The following is a 21,014-nucleotide window of genomic DNA, read 5'->3' on the forward strand; positions in this document are numbered from 1 at the left end:
GCCCAAACCAGTTTCAGCGTCTCTCGGAAGGTGTGGGGCAACATCAGGGGAAATAGGGCGCTACATGTGTTCGTCTTGTAAATAGGAGTAAAAACAAATGTTCTCCAACAAGCCAAGTATAATGTTAAGTAAAGTAAGAGTTCTTCGTTTGATTGATGGAAGAAGCGTTACAAGATAAGGTCGCCAGTTTAGTGCATTTACTATTAGAAGTGAAAGCGCAGGCATTTCGACAAGGAATTGAAATCTGATGATATTATTATATTTTTTATTTCATCTTTGAAACATTATATTTAAATGTATTAATAAATTATCCACAGAACAAGGTCATCTGGTACATGCTTGTAGTCTTTCCTGGCGTCTGCTTACAGTTCACGCATCTGCTACAACATCACACATGACAGGAAATTATGGGTTTGGAATCTGCAGAGAAAGCGTATATAAATAGGACGTACCATTGTACAATCCACGAGTACATGTGATATCTTGCGGGCACTCCAGCGCTCGTTTATACACGGGGCCAAATATAAACTACTCAAGCCTGTGATAAAACTGTCAACGTGTTGTACGATCTCATGAACTGACTCCAAACAGAAGCAAATCCATGGTGACCGGCATTAACTTTAGATTACAGTAGCTTGTGACATGTACATCGCTAGGGTTGACATCCTTCTTGGATATTTTATGACGAACTTTGTGAAGAACGTTTAACAAAAGATGCTGAGATAAACCAAATGTTATTGACATATATCTGAACTCTGAAACTATATCTTGTAAGAGAGCTGTAGCTGTCAGTATTTTGAGTGTACAATAAACAAAATGTATGAGAGTACAAAAATGTTATGACAACAAAAAATACAAAAGAAATGCTGTTTCGATTTCTCCCCCCAACTCCAGTGTATCTTATCTAACGTGGTTATTTAATAGCACATTAAAGGCCCTTGATTCGATAGTTTTGAGACATTAAGGAAAATATATTGTGTTCTGTTCTCCAGACAGAATCAATTCTAAAAAGAACAAAAAAGTCGAGAGTTGAATTCATCATATAGAATAAGGAGATTTGAAGTTGTAGCTAAGGTATAAAACAAATATATTCAGCCTAATCCAGTATAAGAATAAGGGGCTTTGTTTTATATTCCACTTTTCTGTTGTGCAAGAAATCATATACATTAATTCAACATATAACGTTACACTGAATTAAGAATTCATTTCGTGTCATACAAACAAAAGAAACAAAAACACAAAATATACATTAAATAAAAACACCACACAAAAGAAACATGACATATGCCAGGTGCTCAACGTGCACACAATGGGTACTCTCTGTACAAATACATGTCTCAGTAGCAATTGCCCTTCGTGTCAGGACCAAATGAACTGAGGTAGTGTCCGAACGCCGTGTGGTTGACTTTCGCCATTCTTTGTGACAGGTAAATTCTTTGATATCACACTTTCGTATTTTGAAGAATTTGTCCAGCAATGAAAATAGGATGTGTTCCTCTATGTTCCCTTTTACGCCAAGAAGTAACTCACTTTCCCCTGTTATTGGCTGTCTCCAAGTCTCAGCTGAGTCGATCGATTTCATTATGAACTATCTAGTATGATATTATCATTATCCACCCGTGGACAGACACACACATCAACACACACACACATCCACACACCTCCACACACACACACATCCACACACACACATAAACACATCAACATACACACACATCAACACACACATCAACGCACACACATATCAACACAACGACACAACTCGTAATGTTCTACACCCGTGGACAGAGTGGTCTAACTAAGCAAGCACACACACACACACACACACACACACACACACATCCACACACCTCCACACACCTCCACACACACACCTCCACACACACACATAAACACATCAACATACACACACATCAACACACACATCAACGCACACACATATCAACACAACGACACAACTCGTAATGTTCTACACTCCCTTCCGAGTAAGTGTCCATTGTCTTGGTGTCCTTGCCTTAAGTCTTTTGATCACATGGACAAAGACTGCAGTATTTCTAAATATGGCTTTCCTTTCTTATCTCCCTGTTTTTGGTGTGAACATAGTGATGAAAACTTTCCACACAATATAAAAGATGGAATTAAAGTATTTGTCTTGTCAAGAAAAGTCAGTCTTGCGCATACAACTACAGTACTTGGCCACAGGCAAACTGTAGCGCAACAGGGTTGAAAATGACCAGTCTTCTTATATGGGAGTGAAGCGAGCAAAGGTTGGCAAAGTACTTCCCTCGTTTCGGGTCGAAAATTATTTCACATGTCAAAATACAATATCTCCACCATCAAAGGTACACGCCCATTTCCTCGCTGGGATTTGCTGTCAGATTTCCAACCCCATACTTAACAATAATATTATTACTCACGTGAAATATATTTTATTCAACATTTTAATCGCCACTCGTGGTATATCAGATCGTTCTTCGCTTCCATGCCCAATGCCAGCTTCCGAATCAACGGAGTGAAGGAACAGGAGAGTTAAATCTAAGTATACGTGGACGTGTCCGCCATATGGAATACTTACGGGGTTACCTCCTCTGCGCCATTCGCCCATTACGCCAGAAGTGGGTTTTTTTGGTTGTTTTTTTTTGTTTGTTTTGTTTTTGTTAATAAATGTTACGAAAAATCAAACAATAACGATGACAGATAAGAATAATAAACACAACAGTTTTATGATAAAATTAAGCAATATGGTATTTCTTTTAAATTTTTGCTTATTCTTTTTCCGTCACCCCGTTGAACCGGAACCTGGTACGGGGAATGGAAGCGAAGAACTATCTGACTTGCCACGAGTGGCGCTTAAAATGTTGACTAAAATAAATCTTGACTTACTAATCAAAATATAGAATTTTATACTAATTTCAGTGCAAATGCTTCGAGTATGAGCACAGAAAAATAAATTAACATAATAAATTGTTAGGAAGTTCATAGGCGATTCTTAATTTCATACTTGGAATGGTTTCATTTCAGTGATGTGACTTGTTTTGTCCATCAGTGAAACTGTATAATTCTAGATCTTGAACATATAGGAGCGGATATATGTTGATAATCACCATGATATACTGTATATTTTGAGAGATTTTTTAATTGCCACTGGTTATATATCAAACAATCTTTGGAGGCTTTAACTTTCCAATATCTCACTTCCCTAGGTAGACGGCGACAATATTATCAACTGTTTCTTTGAATGGAGCGGTTTGTTCTTTATGGAGCTCTCTGACAATTCCAGGGCAAAGTTCAATATCTATCGGTTTGTTATCTGATTACACCTCTGAGATTCTACAAGCTGTCAGCTTATCATTTTCATATTGATACATAAACAATATTACAAGTATTCATTGTTCCGTATGTCCCATCGATGTTAACATCAGCATACAATCTTCTGGTACACATACACGCCACAAACACGCACACCCACTACACCACAAATACGCATGAACACTTCACCAACAGGCACACTCTCGCATCACAAACACGCATGTGCGCGCGCACACACACATTGGCACTCGCACAACCTGACATACACACATGCACTGCAGAGTCACACACACAAACACGCACGAACACACACCAGACAAATACGTGATAATGCTATCAACATTTGTTTCCCACAGAGGGCAAGTCGCTACAGATAACTGACAGGATACAAATTACGTCTCAACGTTACCAAAGTGGAACGAGCCAGGGACGCCAAAAGTGACACCTTCAAGCCAAGACCAATGACAGTGCATGGCCGGCACAAGCGACTATCTTATCAACATTTAAAACGACCTGCTATATTGAGAGACGTCTAGGACACAGTTATTACATAAAAGATGAGACTCACCTTTGATGATGTTCTGCGGCACCTGGGGGAGTTCGGACCTTACCAGAAATGGATGGTCTTTGTCTTGTGTCTTCCTGGCATCGCCCATGGCATCAGGATGATGATCAGCGTCTTCCTCCTCAACATCCCAAACCATAGGTGAGTGAACCTGCAGAAAACGTTAACGATCGGACATTGAAACTTTTGCTTTTGAATGCGTATGGACAGTTCAGTTTTGTGTCATCAATTGCAGACCTCTGAGAGGCATTTTAAGGTACATTGACCATTATGAGTGCATTAACATTAAGTGCTCTCAACAACATTTAAATGCTCTCAAGAAGGAAACATGTTTTGATTTTATTCGGTCAAGGGTATTGAAGACATACAAATTGGACAGAAATGGCGTCTAGTAAAATAATACGATTCATGCTACAACACTGCTCTTTGTTGCATTTAGTCTTTAGCATTTCAAGTGTGTTCCTTGCACTTTGCAAACAGTAATATTTCGATATAGAAGACAAAGGGATTTCATTACATCGACTTGATCATTACGTATATTTTTTATTCAAACTAGTTCGGGCTTGTTTTCATAACAGGACCAAACTGCATTTCAACTGGATAACGGTTTCGTCCATTCATACCTGTGCTACTTAGAAAGCCGATACCGAACACTGACAGCACCAGTTCAATCTTTCCTCATATTTATTTTTATTGTGCCTGATGCAAGAATATCGGTACCATATCTTCGTGGTGACTTTTTTTCTGAACGATGTATATTTTACTCACACAAACGTTCATTAATAAGAGCTTCGTTTCATCTAGACCTGTTAAGATAAAGGTTGGTAGGATATCGCCCCGATAGTGCTGAGATAGTCATAAGTGCCATACATTAACATTAACTTACGACTAGTGCCATACATTAACATTAACTTACGACTAGTGCCATACATTAACATTAACTTACGACTGTCTTAGCGCTAAGACAGATTCGAAAATCTAGGTCAGATTCGAAAATCTTGGCCCCGCTTCACAAAGCGATCGTGTCGCTGAAGTGATCGTAACTCCCATACTTTAACCTAGACTTACGACAACCGTAGCGCTGCGATATCTTCTGTTTTTAAAATGGGCTCCAGTGTGTAAAAAAAAACATACGGGAATCGCATGTCATTGCCTTTTTACAAAACCCGTTTCGCCCTGAATACTTATATTGGATGTATTACGTTAACTTCGGTAAGTGTGACCAGCGTGTTTAGGTGGCCATCGTTTCCCAATTGTTGGCAATGACTGGTAAGAAATGACGTATTTGCAGAGCCTGTCACACAACTGTTTATTTCTGATTGCTACTTTTAACGGCAAACAAATACACCATAAGCAAATGCCTTTTCGCGATCACCTGACACGACACTTGCATAACAACTTTTGATCAAGACTTATTAAGAACAATTTCCAATTTTGACGTATCAGTATTATCTGATCCAAGTGTCCCTGTTAAAAGATATGTCCCCTCTTTGTGAGTGAACTCTTGCTTTTTCTTTGCATGTTTCTGTGACAGATGGCATGCTTTTGAAAAATACACCTTCCCACGATCACCTGGTATCTCCGCCGGATTGTGATTCATAGCAAAATGCCTGCAATTTTCGTCGAAGTCGAGCAGTCATGTGTTTTGTGTGTGACTGTTGGTCACTTCAGGCAGTAACTTTCCATTAACTTAAGTCCTATATCAAAATATGTCAACCCCTTATCTCCGGACAACCTAGATCTGTATAATGTAATCTTGACAACGCACAGTAAAAATGTCCGATTTCATGTTGGTCTGTAGTGGATATACCAGTGTACACCTGAGTGGGCCAGTCGGTGAACCAGATTACTGGGAGAGTAGTGTTAATTTTGTTAAACGTTGTTGTCATGTACAAAACATTACAGACATCTTTTAGCCAGGAATCGAAATCCCAACATTTGTTCACTAGTACAAGGGAATGCCACATTGTAGTTAGAGTTGGCTCTTGAGGTTTTGAAATTTCTGATTCGCACTATCCAAACAGGTCCCATAGTTAGAATCCCACCAAATTGAAAGCCTGTTATAACGAATCATTCGAAAAAGTGTACAAATATATGTAAAGGAATGTCACTTGATCATCTTGTTGGGGTTCAAACTTCAGAGTTCATAGAGGCAAATGAGGCCATAGAATATTAACCCACTGCGGAGATAGAGTGAGTGAGTGAGTGTGTGAGTGGGGTTTTATGCCGCCTTTAGCAATTTTCCAGCAATATCAGGACACCAGGAATGGGCTTCACTCAAAAGTGCCCATGTGGGGAATCAAACCCTGGGCCTCGGGCGAGCGAACGCTTTAACCACTAGTCTGCCCAACGCCCGCAAGGATAAAACTGCAACAAGGCTAAATAAAACGTTTGAAGAATTAAAACACTCATTTCGCCACCCATATGTAGACATGCTATGACAAAAATACAATATTACTATTAGCAAGCAGTGACATTGTACTTAAAGTGTACCTAAAGTGAACTGTGTCATTTGACATTAGTGCTGTGGGAAGTAGACGTTTCGGGAAGTTAGACCTAATTCAGGGAGCTTTTTTAAAGCTCCAGATAGAACAGAGTTTGTTGTTTAAGGTCAGCAAACAAGCCATGATGTATTCTTCACACACGTGTTTATCAAAAATATCGCACTTACCTGTTTTAGCTTTGTTCAAGTACTAACCTAAACTTTTATAAGCACTTTCATTTTTAAAGTACTCCTTACAATATCAATGGATACTTATTTCATAGAAATCCTAGTTTTTTTAAAAGCTGGACTTCATCATGAATCCATAAAGTGTAGCTGAAAAGGTGAAAAAAATATGTTAAACTTTATATTTGAGACTTATTTACTTGTTTGTTTGTTCATTTGTTTGAGTGGAATGCGTAAACGTGTGTTGTATCTTCTTCCTTACTTCAGTGCAATCCTGGCATCGTGTGTTCTATTTGTAGGTTGTTTTTTTCCAAGTCGGGATTAGCGATGGGGGATGAGGGAGAGGGCGTCATGTGTGCTGTTTGTACAACAGTCAGTGAAAACCATTTTCGGAGCATGTGTTACGTGTTCGTCTTATATTGTTTTTAGAACGTTATTTTTCCTTTAAGGACGGTATATTGTGTGGCAGACGGTGCTCACGTGCAGGTTCACGGCCTGACAATGGTACTGCGCCTGGTGGAAAAAAACATTGTGTATCACGTTCAGTATTTAAGGGGAAGTAACTGCATTGTCAAAAACAACGCCGAATGTGTAATACAAGAAATGCACGAAAGAACAATATTGCTAAGACTGTTATAAACAAGTATTGACTAAATAATTTGGGAAAATTATCTGAGAGTAAATACACTTTGCTGTACCGTGCCTCCTACACATACGCGCGCGCACATGCGCACACGCTCGTACGCACTCACGCAAGCCCACCATCGCTAACAGCAAACACACACATCACCACTACCACTAACAAGAGCAAAAAAAATAAATACACAAATGCACACTACTCTGGGATAGTTAGAATTGGCCTTCAGCAACCCATGCTTGCTAAGAAAAGACAACTAAGGGACCGTTCATAATTTATCACTAGGGGGCGATGAGGATTTATATATTTTTTCTGAATAGCGCCCCCCACCCCACCCCCCAATATATGTATTAATAATGTAAAATATCTCTACGAAACAGCTGCCCCCAACCTATATTCTGTGGACAAAATGAATGACACCCAGGTCTGACCCTCTGGCAAATGACCGCAATCCCTTTCGCGTAATTCACCCCAAAAGGTGACCTGTTGGTTTGAAGCTGCGACAGAGGATAGCTCTGTACGTTTATGATGCATCACCTTCTTTTTGTTGTACAGGTGCGCCATCCCCGGCTACGACAACGACACCTACGATGTACAGTCTGACAGCCACGCTCATTTTATCAACGCTACCATCCCTTACGTCACACGGGACGGTAAAATGCAGCTTGACCGCTGTCACATTTACCACGACCCTGGCAACGGCACAAGTGAAGTCGCCAACCGTACAGTTGTCGGCTGTCAGAAGTGGGTTTACGACAAGTCTGTGTTCGAATCCACTGTCTCAACGGAGGTGACCAATAACTTTCGTGGGACACGTCTGCGTATTATTTGTTGAAACGTTTCAAGAAACCCCCAAACAAATAAATACAGCACTGTTCAAATATTTATGGAATTATATACAATAGAATAAAGAATTTGGCCAAATAATCTGTTAAAAATGAATCCTGTATCCGATATTAACAATCCACTGACGTTCAGTTTTGTTTTCGATATTCACAAACTTCAAAATGAACCCCCGTATCCGATATTCATTCCTTGGGAACAGATCGATCTCTTGGGCAAATGCATGTCATAGTACCCCGACGGTGTGGACTGGTGTTCATACTATCAATCTCCGGGTTTGAATGTCGAAAAGCTCCGTCCACACAGCTGGCATATTTATGAGCTTGGCATTAAACAACAAATAATCAAAACAAAAGACGTCAATATGTTTATGTATTTTTCTTTCAGCTCAACTTCGTGTGTGACGACGCCATCCTTGCCACACATTCCCAGATGATCTTCATGGGAGGATATTTCTTTGGAGCATTTGCAGCTGGGGCCCTGGGGGACAAGTAAGCGTAGGTCAAGAGAACTGAGTGAGTGAGTGAGTGAGTGAGTGAGTGAGTGTACGTTTACGCCGCTTTTATCAATATTCCAGACATGTCCCGGCAAGGGACATCAGAAATGACCTTTACGCATTCTACGTATGTTTGACATCGAACCAGAGTCTTAGGTGTGACGAGCGAATGCTTTAACCATTAGGCCACCCTACCACATCAAGTGATAGCGCGTGTAGTTACAAATCACAACGCTATAGCTGATCAGAATAATAGTAGGCACAAACGCATTGTAGTAGACATGACCAGCACAACTGTATCTGACCAGACATAAGCACACAAAATTAAACACCAAAAGCAAATGAAATCGTGTAACGAACGCTCACAAAAGTGAGGGTGAGTAACAATTTTGTTCGCCCTTCTTACACAGATATAAGTACTCGAATGCAGAGATTTGAGTGAGTGTGAGTGAGTGAGTATGCTTTTACGCCGCTGTTAGCAATATTCCAGCACTATCAGGGCGGACGAGACCAGAAATGGGCTCCCAACATCTTATCCCTATTTGAAATCGAACCCGGGTCTTCTGCGAGACGAGCGAACGCTTTAACCACTAGGCTTTCCAACGGCCGGTGATTTGAATAAAAAGAATTAACACACAATTTATCATGTATAGCTCCACTGTATATCTGACCAGCATGGTTGTAAACACTAGCGCTCAATAATAGCCACGTCAACCACAATAGGAACATGGTAAGGTGAAGAGTAAGACAATAGTACACACGACAAGAACAATAACTGACAATAGTAATGGTAAATAGTACAACAAATGTACACACCACAAGCACATGGACGACACAACAGTAAACATGGCCCGTGAGTGAATATGGGGTAAGGCCACTCTGATTTGTTTTGGTAAGAACCAAGGACAAGGATATATTTCTGTAAACAAGAAACACAATCCTTCGTTGCCGCTATGACTTGCCGAAAACTATGTGGTAAGCATATTCACTTACTTTATCCATTTGTGTAATTCCCTGACGTGTATTGTGCCAACATTGCTACATGTCAGCATCGTCAACTGACATGCGGTAGTCTGCATCTGACATATTATCAGTTTGTGAGTGAGTGAGTTTAGTTCTTAGCTTTTAACAATATTCCAGCTATATTGAGACGGGACACACCAGGAATGGGCTATACACAATGAAACCCGGGTTTGACCAGGCAATACTCGGCTACCCCACCGCCCCATATAGCCCAGTAGTTATAGCGTTGTACGTTCCGGGTTCGATTCCCCACATGTGGTAAAAGTGTCAAGCCCATTTCTAGAGTTCCCTGGCGGGATATTTCAAATTGTGGCGAAAAGTCGCACCTCCCTCCTTCACTCGTTCACGATGTTCTTGCAGGATCGGAAGGAAGAAAGCTCTTTATCTTTGTATCATTTCCCTCACCATTGGCGGAATTATCCTCAACTGGTCCAGCAACTTCATCATGTTCGTCATCATCCGCTTCATCAACGCAACTTCTACAGCAGGGGTCTTCACCACGTGCTTCGTCATAGGTAAGCCATGATAACGACATCCCTCTCTTACACGTCCGGCATTTATGTTCGTGCGCTTACCACTTTTTGACATGTTTATGTATTAATTGTTCAACGCCGCTGCAAACAGCAACGTATCAGCTGTACAAATTGGGCATGTCATTATTTGTTGTTTTGACGCCGTATATAATTAAAGTATAGGTATATGGTGGCGGTCTATAAATAATTGAGTCTGGACTACACAGCGAGTCGGACCACCATATCCGTCAGTCGCCTCTCATGTTAGCGCTGAAGAACTATTCCAACCCGGATCTTCACCGGTGCATTACCTGGAATCATGACATGACGTGTGCCATATTGTGCATGATGACATGTTCTACCTTGTATCAAATCGAATAAAAGATGCAATACTTTAAAGTTGTAATAGTGTCAAATTCAGGGCAGCCATCATCCAAATATTTCTAAAAAAAACCCCCAAAACTATGTAGCCAGGCCATATGATAACCATTTGTTGTTATTTAATCTGCATTCTTAATTTTTATCACTACCACAGCGTACATTGTCTTGTCGGCTACCTTGTTCCTCTTTGTCACTTCCACTAATTATTGCATATGACATTTATGGCCTTTATTGGTCACCCCCCTTGGCCGTGTCGATCACCACACAAGCTGTACAAGGAAGTGCTATTGTTTTTCTCTCTGTCCAGTGTTGAATCTTTGCCTGTCCATTGTTGACGAAAACTGTATGTATGTATGTATGTATGTATGTATGTATGTATGTATGTATGTATGTATGTATGTATGTATGTATGTATGTATGTATGTATGTATGTATGTATGTATGTATGTATGTATGTATGTATGTATGTATGTATGGATGGATGGATGGATGCTCACATCTATGTGAGATGTGAGTGTGGGGACCGGCATTCCGACTGTCTTTGTAGGGACAACTGCGAGCAGGATTATGCCGCTCGCAGGAAAGGCCATGAGGTTGAGCTGGAAGTCCGTTCACCTCATTCATGTAATTCATGTTTGTCATGTCTTGTGAAACCAACTAAAGAAGTTTGAACAATTAATCTATGCCTTCGTCTTCATGAACGTATTCATTTGTCTTCCGCAAAATCATGAACTAGTTCTCCAGTCATCCTATCCATGAGCCGATCCACAGTCGACGCACCGACCGTATATGATCACGTTGACAATGTCTTGGGCCTAGCGAAAAACGCATTAAACAGTACTAGCTTTGGAAATCCGGTCAACGAGCACAGAACATGTGTTAGACATTCACCAGCGGCAAGAACAATGGCTTCTCAATGCCAAGGTCGAGGTCAAATGATTAAACAATCCACCAAGGTTGAGCTGGAAATAGCACAAATTCTGGTAGTAATGCTAGTAGTTTGTGAGTTCGGTTTATGTCGCTTTAGTCAATATCGCAGTGCTGTTGAACTGTATGAATATCAGCCTTGAAGATCCGGATTAGAATTGATCTTCAAAACCGATGCATGTTGTAACAGGCGACTAACGGGATCGGGTTGTCAGGATCGCTGACTTTGTTGACACATGTCATCGGTTCCCAGTTGATTAGTGCGACGTTCATGCTATTGATCACTGGATTGGTCCAGGCTCGATTGTTTACAGACCGTCGACGTATAGCTGGAATATTGTTGAGTGCGGTGTAAAACTAAAATCACTCACTCGCTGTCCGAACCTCATGGCGTGATGTTTACTGTGACACATAAGCGGGCCACATGCTTGTTATGCCATATCAGATTTTGTTTGAAATTTGACTTCCTATACTGATGATCTAGTGAATATGACAACACAAATTAATTCAGTTGTCACAACTACGCCCACGGCGGTGTGTACAATCACGTGTGTGTTGGAAGATTGTCAGGTTGTCATTACATGAAAGCAAAACGTTCTAATACAACCCTTCAGTTTCATGAATTAACCATCTCATCGACACCGAACATTTGATGGTTGCCATGTACCTAATCATTATAGAGTTAAAGACTAAGTCAACTGTCTACAGTGAGTGAGTGAGTGAGTATAGTTTTACGACGTTTTAGCAATCTGTCAGCAATATCACAGCAGTGGACACCGGGAATTAGCTTCACACATTGTACCCATGCGGGGAATCGAAACGAGTCTTCGGCGTGACAAGCGAACGCTTTAACCATTAGGCTACCCAGCCGACCGTTGTACAAGGATGTCGGTGACACATCCTTTCATTCAAGTATCTGGCATAATTTAGAATATTCTCAGCGTTTCCTGTTTATGTGACTAACTGAACCTAAGGCAATTTAAGGCAACAGGCAGTTGATTAGGATAATCGTATTCTCAGTACAGATGTGGCAGATAGACATCCTGGTTTTGTTATTTTAAAAAAGCATAGATAATGGTAAAAAATCAATAGTTATATACGGAAACCTTTTAGCGACATCTTTTTATATATTAATGTAATAAGTTGTATTGTTACCTGTAATCTCAAGTTAATGTAATAAACTAACAAAATATGTACACAATTAAATATATTCCGTATTTTGAAATTTCGAGATCATAAGCTGCAATTTCAAGGAAAGAATTTGAAATTTCAAGTATCATTGTGAATTAAATGATCATTACTTTGAAAATTATTTGAATTATTCAGTGAGATCTGTTTCCCTTCACACTAGCGCTGGAGATAGTGGGGCCCTCTAAACGTGTGTGGACTGGAGTGATGGTGCAGGTGTTCTTTGCTATCGGTATGACGATCTTATCTGGAGCTGCCTACTTCATCCGAGACTGGCACACCCTGGAGTTAGCCATGGCCGTCCCTGTCGGCATCTTCCTCGTATACTGGTGGTCAGTGCTGAATATGGTGTAGTTGATGGGTGTCCATACGCAGCTAACTGGGAATATACCTTTGGAAAGAATGAAATGAACCTCATCTATATGTCCGAAAAGAGCCGTATATACAACTCCATAAAAATTATCATCACCCATCACACCGGTCCCCTCCTCCAATGTATGTGCAGAGTTTCAAAGTATATGAGTGTATGTATACCATGTACAAAATTGATGCCTCCCCCTTCCATATCTGAATGCATAGTATCTAAAGTATTATGTACAATAGTGCTAACCCCTGTTGTGCATGTGTACAGAAGTGCCTCAGTTTGAATCTTTTGAACAACAAAGCCGTATAACTTTTTAGGTTTGTTTATTCTGCATAATCTAAGGAGCACACGTTCTTGATAGGGTCATTCCAGAATCTCCAAGATGGCTGCTGAACGAGTTCCGGGATCAGGAGGCGGAAGTGATCATACGCCGCGCAGCAGACGTGAACAAAGTCACGTTACCCGACAAACTGTTCGATAACCAGACGCCAGAGATTGAAACAGATGATGACAAGCCGAAGGGGAACTTTTTTCATCTCTTCACACATCCAGTCATGTGTATACGGACTCTCATTATATTTTTCAACTGGTACGTGCGTCTGAAACCAGCGGTTTTGTTTCACATCCAAAATGTTAATTTGTATCTCTTCAACTTCTCTGTTTTCGACAAACAGGAATAAGACGTTTTCAAAAGCACATTCTGTAAAGGTAAAACATGTTTCCCCTATTGATGACATTTTGTTCATCATTCATTCCATACGTCATTTTATTGAACCAAAAGACTATTCTGGAGACTAACCTGAGATCTAAATAACGATACATAATTTTTGACAGGAAATTAAAAAAACATAACAGTTTACCTGTTCTGTGCATTTCGTTTCACTATGTAGGTATTCACAAATCCCATTTACTATGTATGAAAATTACATTTAGGTTAGTAGTCAGTATGGTGTACTATGGCCTGTCCCTCAACTCGGACAACCTTGGAGCTGGCAGCCTCCACCTCAACTTCCTGCTGGTGGGGCTGGTGGAGTTCCCGGCTTATGCTCTCTCAATACTACTGGTCAACAGATTAGGAAGGAAGTTCATACACTGTGCGATGATGATCATAGGAGGCGGGTCCTGTATCCTAACCATCTTCACTATACTGTATGCTGACCAGTGTAAGAAACCATACTGTACCACGTCTTCTGGCAAAATAAGTTTATGCCATTTGTCCACGAAGTCTTGTTCTTTCAGTATGTTTTTACAGAGGGAAGGGTAACGATGTAGAATGAACTATTTCTTTATTACAAGCAGATGAGTTGCTTCATAACGGTGTTGGAACCTGCACAGAAAGGTCGCCGTCACCGTAGTAAAGACGTTGCTCTTCCATAAACTGTTATCATTCCAAACTACTCCAACTTCTCAAAGAAGTTATGTTTCGACATAAAATTGTGTTTCCCAAATTAGGAACAATACCTATTCGTCACCATAATGTTCAGCTGTAAAGGAATGTTATCCAAAGTAGGCCAAGAATATATTAATTGGATATGATAATCTTGCTAGATACGTAATCATCTTGAATATGACACACGGAAAACTGTTTCTTGAACCTCGTAGACCAATCTTATTTCTCATAAATATGTATTTGACAAATTAATGACACTGGCGAAATGACTTCGTCTTTGATAATGGTAATAGGCTGAATATCTGGGCTCTGTTCTGCAACACCTGCCGTAAACGTCCCCCTCACTGTCAAATATGAATATATTATTCATTATCCTAGAATGTCTTTTCAGTAATTTACACAATATTCTTTGTACTTCAGCATTACAGTGGATAACGGTTCTACTCGCCATGATAGGGAAGCTGGGGGCAGCAGCAGGTTTTGCCATCATCTATGTCTTCTCGTCAGAACTGTTTCCTACTGTCATCCGGCATTCCGCTACTGGGGCCAGTTCCTCCTGGGCCCGTGTTGGGGGCATGATAGCCCCTTATATCGTAGACTGGGTACGCATTCCTTCAGCTCCCCTTGATAAGTTCACCAGCTTGTATGAAATCTTGCTGAATTTTAATCTTCTTGAAATATTGGTCCGGGGGTGTTTGGACAAATTCGGTTACTGCTGTGATATTTCCTAAATAAGTGTATATGTAAATCGAAATGAGAATCTCCAACATGCAATCGAAATTAGAATTTGCAACATCCTATAGCTGTTTAATAAGGGTCAAGGAAAAATATGAACAATCGTTGAAAATGTACTGATGATATTCCTGAAATCGGTCCGAGACTTTTGAAATTATTCTTTTTGTTAGTGACGCGATGGATTTTTTAATTTATTGTTTGCAATAACGGTTCATTCAGTTCTGTAAGATGTACCAACCCATGACGGAAACTAAGCTATTATCCATCCTTCCTCACTGACCCAAATGCAAAATGCCTCCAAAAGAAGTCATTCATATGTTGTCTTCCTTCCTTAGCTTAATGCAGTTGGATATTGCATATGCTGTGAGGACATTCCTGGTTTTACGCCCTTTTGAGATTATGTTCAGCTGTAAAGGAATATTATCCACAATTAAGTCAAGAATATATTACTTTGACGTCCAGAGATGTGTTTGAAAATAATAATTGATGACTTTTCTTGCCGTCGTCTACAGATTATGTTAATATTCACGCTGGTGATCGTTCTTACATAAATAGTTAAAATCTTACAGGGCAAGTTTGTTGGCGGTGACTTTGGCCGCGCCCTGCCTCTGTTGATGTTTGGTAGCCTGTCCGTCCTGGCAGGTCTGTTGGCTCTCCTCCTGCCGGAAACACTCAACAGGGACCTTCCGGAGACCATCGAGGACGGGATCAAGTTCGGCAGGTATACGCAACATATATTTTGTTTCTTTGTTGTTTCACGCGATGTTCGGATTACATGATAGCACTACGTAAATACTCGACTCTGGTGGAAGACATCACGGGCAACGATCGAAGCAAATTGGATACGATGCCATGTATCTGCCCAGTCAGGGGCCACACTACTCGATCCCGTTAGCCCCGTCCTACGACAAATACAGTCACCAAGTATGGATTACACAAGACATTTTCTAACCCGGTCCGTTACTGGTAATAGATGCTCTGCTTTAAATTGCCCGCTTCACTGGGATTTCCTTTTCAATTGGAATACATTTTATGGAAAGGTTTCCTTATCAATAATCAAAGTTACTTTATTTTACTGTATTTTACTGTATAATGAGGTGGTAAACACAAAATGTGTTAAAACATATTTATGCAAACGAACGAGAACCTAACTGTTTTCCTACTTTTGCCTGATATTTACAGGGAACCCGTCCACCATGCACCCACACATGAAGAAGGTATGTAGCACATGTTCTATTTTATCAAACATAATTTGCAAACATGAAAAAAGGAACAATATAAAAAAGTGACTTTCTAAAATGGATTTGACAAATATTGGATGAACATAACCTCGCCGCCAGACTAGAGACAGTGATACCATTTGTATGGTTTTGTTATGGCGTAGAGTATGCATTAACCATTGATAAACTTACGTATTACCAGAAAATGGAGTTCAAAATGATATTTATCTCGAAAAATCAAGAACCAAAGTTACAATTTGCAATTTATTCCACATACTTTTTTTCTGCAGAGAAACAACGAGGTCTGCCATTGCTATCGATACGTGAAACAACAGACTATGACGAGAACCATTCGCCTATATACCGAAAACCATCAGCTCCGGTTACGGCTTGACCTTAGTGTCGATGTAGTGTATTAGCAGTCCATTGTCATCGCAAATTCAGTTTAAAGTAATCGACAGTAATTCGAAATGATACGTTTTCATCGTTTGTGGTTGTGATAACCATAGAAGAATTCCTCGATTGCAGCTAATATTTCCTGATGAAATATTGTACTATGACAATTAACGTCGTGATGTGACGTTAATGAGAGACCTGCACATTTCGAGTTGGTTAGCTTAAGGTTCTCCAGCTATCCGTCTGTGTTAATTATGGTTGTGAGTTATCAGGCGGACGGACCTGCGTGACGAGGCAACGCACGTGACACATATATGAATGAATTCCAATAGTATGGACGCCTTTTAGGGCCATCTGTGTATTTTTCGGTTTTTCTTGAAATATCAAAGTAATTATCATGACGTATCGCGGTCGTAACTTTAAACTGCAACATATCATTTTGAAATATCAAGATCATCAACTTGAACAATTTCAACTTTATATGTACCTTGAAATGTAAACTTCGCATCATAAACTGTATACTTAGTATCATGAAATTTCAAAATAGCAACTTGAAAATTCAAGGTAGTATCTTGAAAGTTCCAGAAAAAAATACACAGAATGTCCCTGAAACGCTTCCGTACAAAAGTGTTGTCATTTTGTTAGCTAATGATCCTCAGAAATTATGCCCCATCTTGCATTATTTGGGTTTATGGATGTGTTTTTAAGAATTATTTGTTAACCTATTTCTGGCCATTCCAAATGCAATAACCTACTTACATACCGTGATGTGACTTCCTCATTTACTGTTATTGTCCCCATCTGTGACATTTCTAGCAGCCCCCATAGACCATGTTCACATAGTCTTGCCCTCTTGAAACGTCTAAATGCTAACTGGTACATGAAATTTAAGGTTAAAGATTACATCATCTGTTATAACCTCAACAGACTCGTGTGTTGGAATCATCAACATAATTTCTTGTGTATGTTGTCGATGTTATCATCTTAGACCTTATAGAGAAGTCCAAAACGTATAATCCCTAGGAAGAGTTTTTGTTTGTGTGTCGCTTGACGCCGCAATCAGCAATATTCCATCAATATGACTGTAAATAATCAAGTCTGGACCAGACAATCCAGTGATCAACATTATTTATAATCATCGATCAACGCAACTGGGATACGATGATATTGGTCAACCAAGCCAGTGAGTGTGGCCACCCGATCCCATTAGTACGACAGGAGTGACCCGGATCTTCTTAAGTGCTTGAGGAAGTGTAAACTATATTTGCTTAACAAACAGATACATGAGTCTCCAGTACTGAGTATTACTTTTATTGAATGAGACATCATTCATTAGTACTCTCATACGTTCTTTAAACAATACGGGGAGGTGGTGTTAGCCCAGTGGTTAAAGCGTTAGCTCGTTACGTCTCCTGCCGTGATACTGCTGGGATATTGCTGGGATATTGTTGAAAGCGACGTAAAGCTACACTCACTCACTCCCTGTTCTTCATAAGTCACTCATGTACACACTAGTGTCTGATCTAGCTCTGCAATAAAGTTCTTATGTACATATTGATTTTGATTTCAATGTAAGATATTTTGTGAACACTTATTATGAGGTGTATTTGAAGGCAGCATTCTTAGCGTGACTGCGACAGTGAAAAAGACACATCTATATGTGTGATACCTAATGCATTTGTTTGCCGAACTTTTGAAAGCTTTGTCAATATTCTTCCCGGAACAATACGAAGTATTGTTCTGAAAGGTGTATTTGTCCATTTCCCAGTAACTGAAGTCACTAATGTTTTGTTATTTGCGCATTTTAACAACACAGTTATATGTCGTCAATGATGGTGTCTGTCTCTGTGTGACGGTGCATTCCATGTTGTGTGTCTATTTATGTAGTGACGTCGTAACATTGAAGGAAACAGGAGAGAATACATGAATGATGACATGCAAATAAACCTTACTTTTGCTTTTGTAACTGTAATAGCGAAACACATTTATGTACAAAATAGTTCAGATAAAGTAGCAATTTCATAGCTTTGAAAATGTAAAACTGATCTAGCTTGTGATCAGCTGATCCTCTATGACTCAGTTTTCATAATGTTTACTGTGTTACGTCAGTCATCCACCTGGTGTCTAAGAAACAAACGGTGAAGTATTTATATACAATAACAATTATGTTTATGATCCATTATTGATTTTTTTTCTCTGTTTTCAGACCAGTTAATTGAGTGGGTGTTTGAATATCAACAAATGTCATGGTTAAATAAAAATCGAGAGAAAGAGTGCTAACACAATAAAGTCACTGAGTCATGCAATATGTCTCGTCACACACGATAACTGTTAACAGTTTTTAACACAACAGCTTTTCACCAAACATTTTCACTACACTATGTATGTCCTGGATGTTACTTAATGTGGTGAAACATTCTAATTTTTTACGATTCCTATTTAAGTAATATGATTGTGTGTATGGGTGATTTATGCAAATATATGTCTTATATCGAAAAGTCGTTGTTTTTCCTGTATCTTACGCATTTCAAACAATGTTTTTAAAAGAGGCTTGTTTTTATCTCAGTCAGTCTTTTTTTCGTCCTCTACAACATTATTATCACAGTATCTACTGATTTTCTTTTTTGTTGTTCAAGAAGCTACGATTTTCAATATACAGATCGTGAGATCAACAACAGAAACGAGCTAAAGATATCTCTAAATTTCTTGACATTAACACAAAAGCATCATGAATTGTTATCTAAGGCTCAGTGTCTAGTGTGATTGTTTTGCCAGCAGAAGAAACATGAATAGATGTAATATCATATCGATATTTGTTCCAAAAGAAGTATTGGCATCCGATTGTTCATTTTGGTGTTAAAGTTCCAAAGTTTCTCGAAGTGTTCTTACACTCGACTATGATATGATGACTTGTTTCATTGTAGCACGGGCTACAGCACCTGGTCACTAAAATAATGCTGCGTGTATTCCCATATTCCAACAATGGCATACAACAAGCATCCCATAATACCGCAATGAAAACCAGTCACATCAGATGGGATATCCATGCGATAAGGTTAATGAAAATAGGACATTTTATTACTCGCCCGTTGAAGATACTGCAGTGTAATATTTTCACTTCAGTATTACACTAGTGTAATATCGCTTGACGTATGACGTCAAAATGGTTCAAAGTTGTGACGTCACAATGCTAATGTTGAGATTTTACTAGACCTTGCTTGACTTGAAAGCTGAGAGTCCTCACACTATAGGCAATTTCGCCGCAGTTTCTGTCAATTTATGTTGGCGAGTAATAAACAGAATACTAAACTCGCGTCCGTGAAATACCATTTTCTTTAAACTCGTTAAGGATTTAGTATCAAACATTTTATTAAACCTGGTGACTGTAATTGTAGTAATATCTCTATCCTCTGAGATCCAGAGCAAATTGTTGATGATGAAAACATCACATAAGAAAACAGTATGTGCAATATTTGACTTCCTTATTAAAACATCCAGGTGGAATTTGGTGATAAGTCATTTAGTGATGAAGTAGTTATCCCCATGTATCTGATCTGTTTTGTCATACATATCAATTGGCCTGGATGTTTAGCTTAAGCTGCAGGTATGGGTATGATCTGACATCATTCAATGATGATCAGAAAGCCAATTCACGTCCACTGAATTAGATTACAAAGCAAGCAATAAAACAGACACGGCTCGTTTTCACATTAAAATGTACCCATAAAGGTTCAGACAGAACAAAAGGGAGAGAAATACACTTCACAAAACACACAAGAGGCATGACGTCAACTTTCAAAAGACAATTCAACCCATAAAGAACCGGATTTGAGTTGGTCTTCAGTAACACAACAGACAAAATCTGGGCATAAAGATCCAGAAAGAAAAGGGAAAGAACAAAGAAGAACATCTAACCAGAAAGACAAGATCTATGACGTCAACTTTCCAATAGTCAGCTACTCAGTCAAAGAAGCCCCGGGTTAGAATCGGTCTTCAGGAGCTTGCGGGATCGTGAATGTGTGTGTTCCCTCACATCCTAATACCCGTAGCCCATTTGCACGCGTAATTGTACGATGACTCATGTTTTGATTGATATATATTCAGGGCATATCTCTCCGTGATCGTCATATGTTATACATATTAAATGTAACTTGAAGTCACACGCTGGATCACGTCGGGACTTCATTTGTTTCTTGAGTCGCATTCAATCTCCAGATTTTCGTGGTTTGGTCACGGATTTAGATAGATATGCTGTAAATTCTATCCATACAAACATTCACCGATTCAGTCTTTAATACGAAACAGTCAGTAGCGTTAATGCACGAATGGAATAAAGAAGGCCATTGTACGATACAATTTT

The 21,014-nt window shown here is 39.5% G+C and overlaps 1 protein-coding gene across 1 annotated transcript; it reads left to right on the top strand.

Moving 5' to 3' along the window:
* Positions 1–3,691: 3,691 nt before the first annotated feature.
* On the top strand, positions 3,692–19,152 carry LOC137287153 (organic cation transporter protein-like). The gene is made up of 11 exons (XM_067819317.1): positions 3,692–4,015; positions 7,735–7,969; positions 8,410–8,513; positions 9,902–10,056; positions 12,713–12,881; positions 13,275–13,502; positions 13,847–14,076; positions 14,724–14,905; positions 15,608–15,759; positions 16,221–16,255; positions 16,549–19,152. The coding sequence occupies exons 1-11, from the start codon at positions 3,867–3,869 to the stop codon at positions 16,650–16,652; spliced, it is 1,743 nt and encodes a 580-aa protein (XP_067675418.1). The 5' UTR covers positions 3,692–3,866; the 3' UTR covers positions 16,653–19,152.
* The last annotated feature ends 1,862 nt before the right edge of the window (positions 19,153–21,014 follow it).

Source organism: Haliotis asinina, chromosome 6, assembly GCF_037392515.1.
Source record: "Haliotis asinina isolate JCU_RB_2024 chromosome 6, JCU_Hal_asi_v2, whole genome shotgun sequence".
Taxonomy (NCBI): Eukaryota; Metazoa; Mollusca; class Gastropoda; order Lepetellida; family Haliotidae; genus Haliotis; species Haliotis asinina.

Coding starts and splice junctions, on each gene's coding strand:
- LOC137287153 (XM_067819317.1), top strand. CDS start 3,867: ATGAGACTCACCTTTGATGATGTTCTGCGGCACCTGGGGGAGTTCGGA. Junction 4,016..7,734: donor CTCAACATCCCAAACCATAG/GTGAGTGAACCT, acceptor TTTGTTGTACAG/GTGCGCCATCCCCGGCTACG. Junction 12,882..13,274: donor ATCTTCCTCGTATACTGGTG/GTCAGTGCTGAA, acceptor CGTTCTTGATAG/GGTCATTCCAGAATCTCCAA.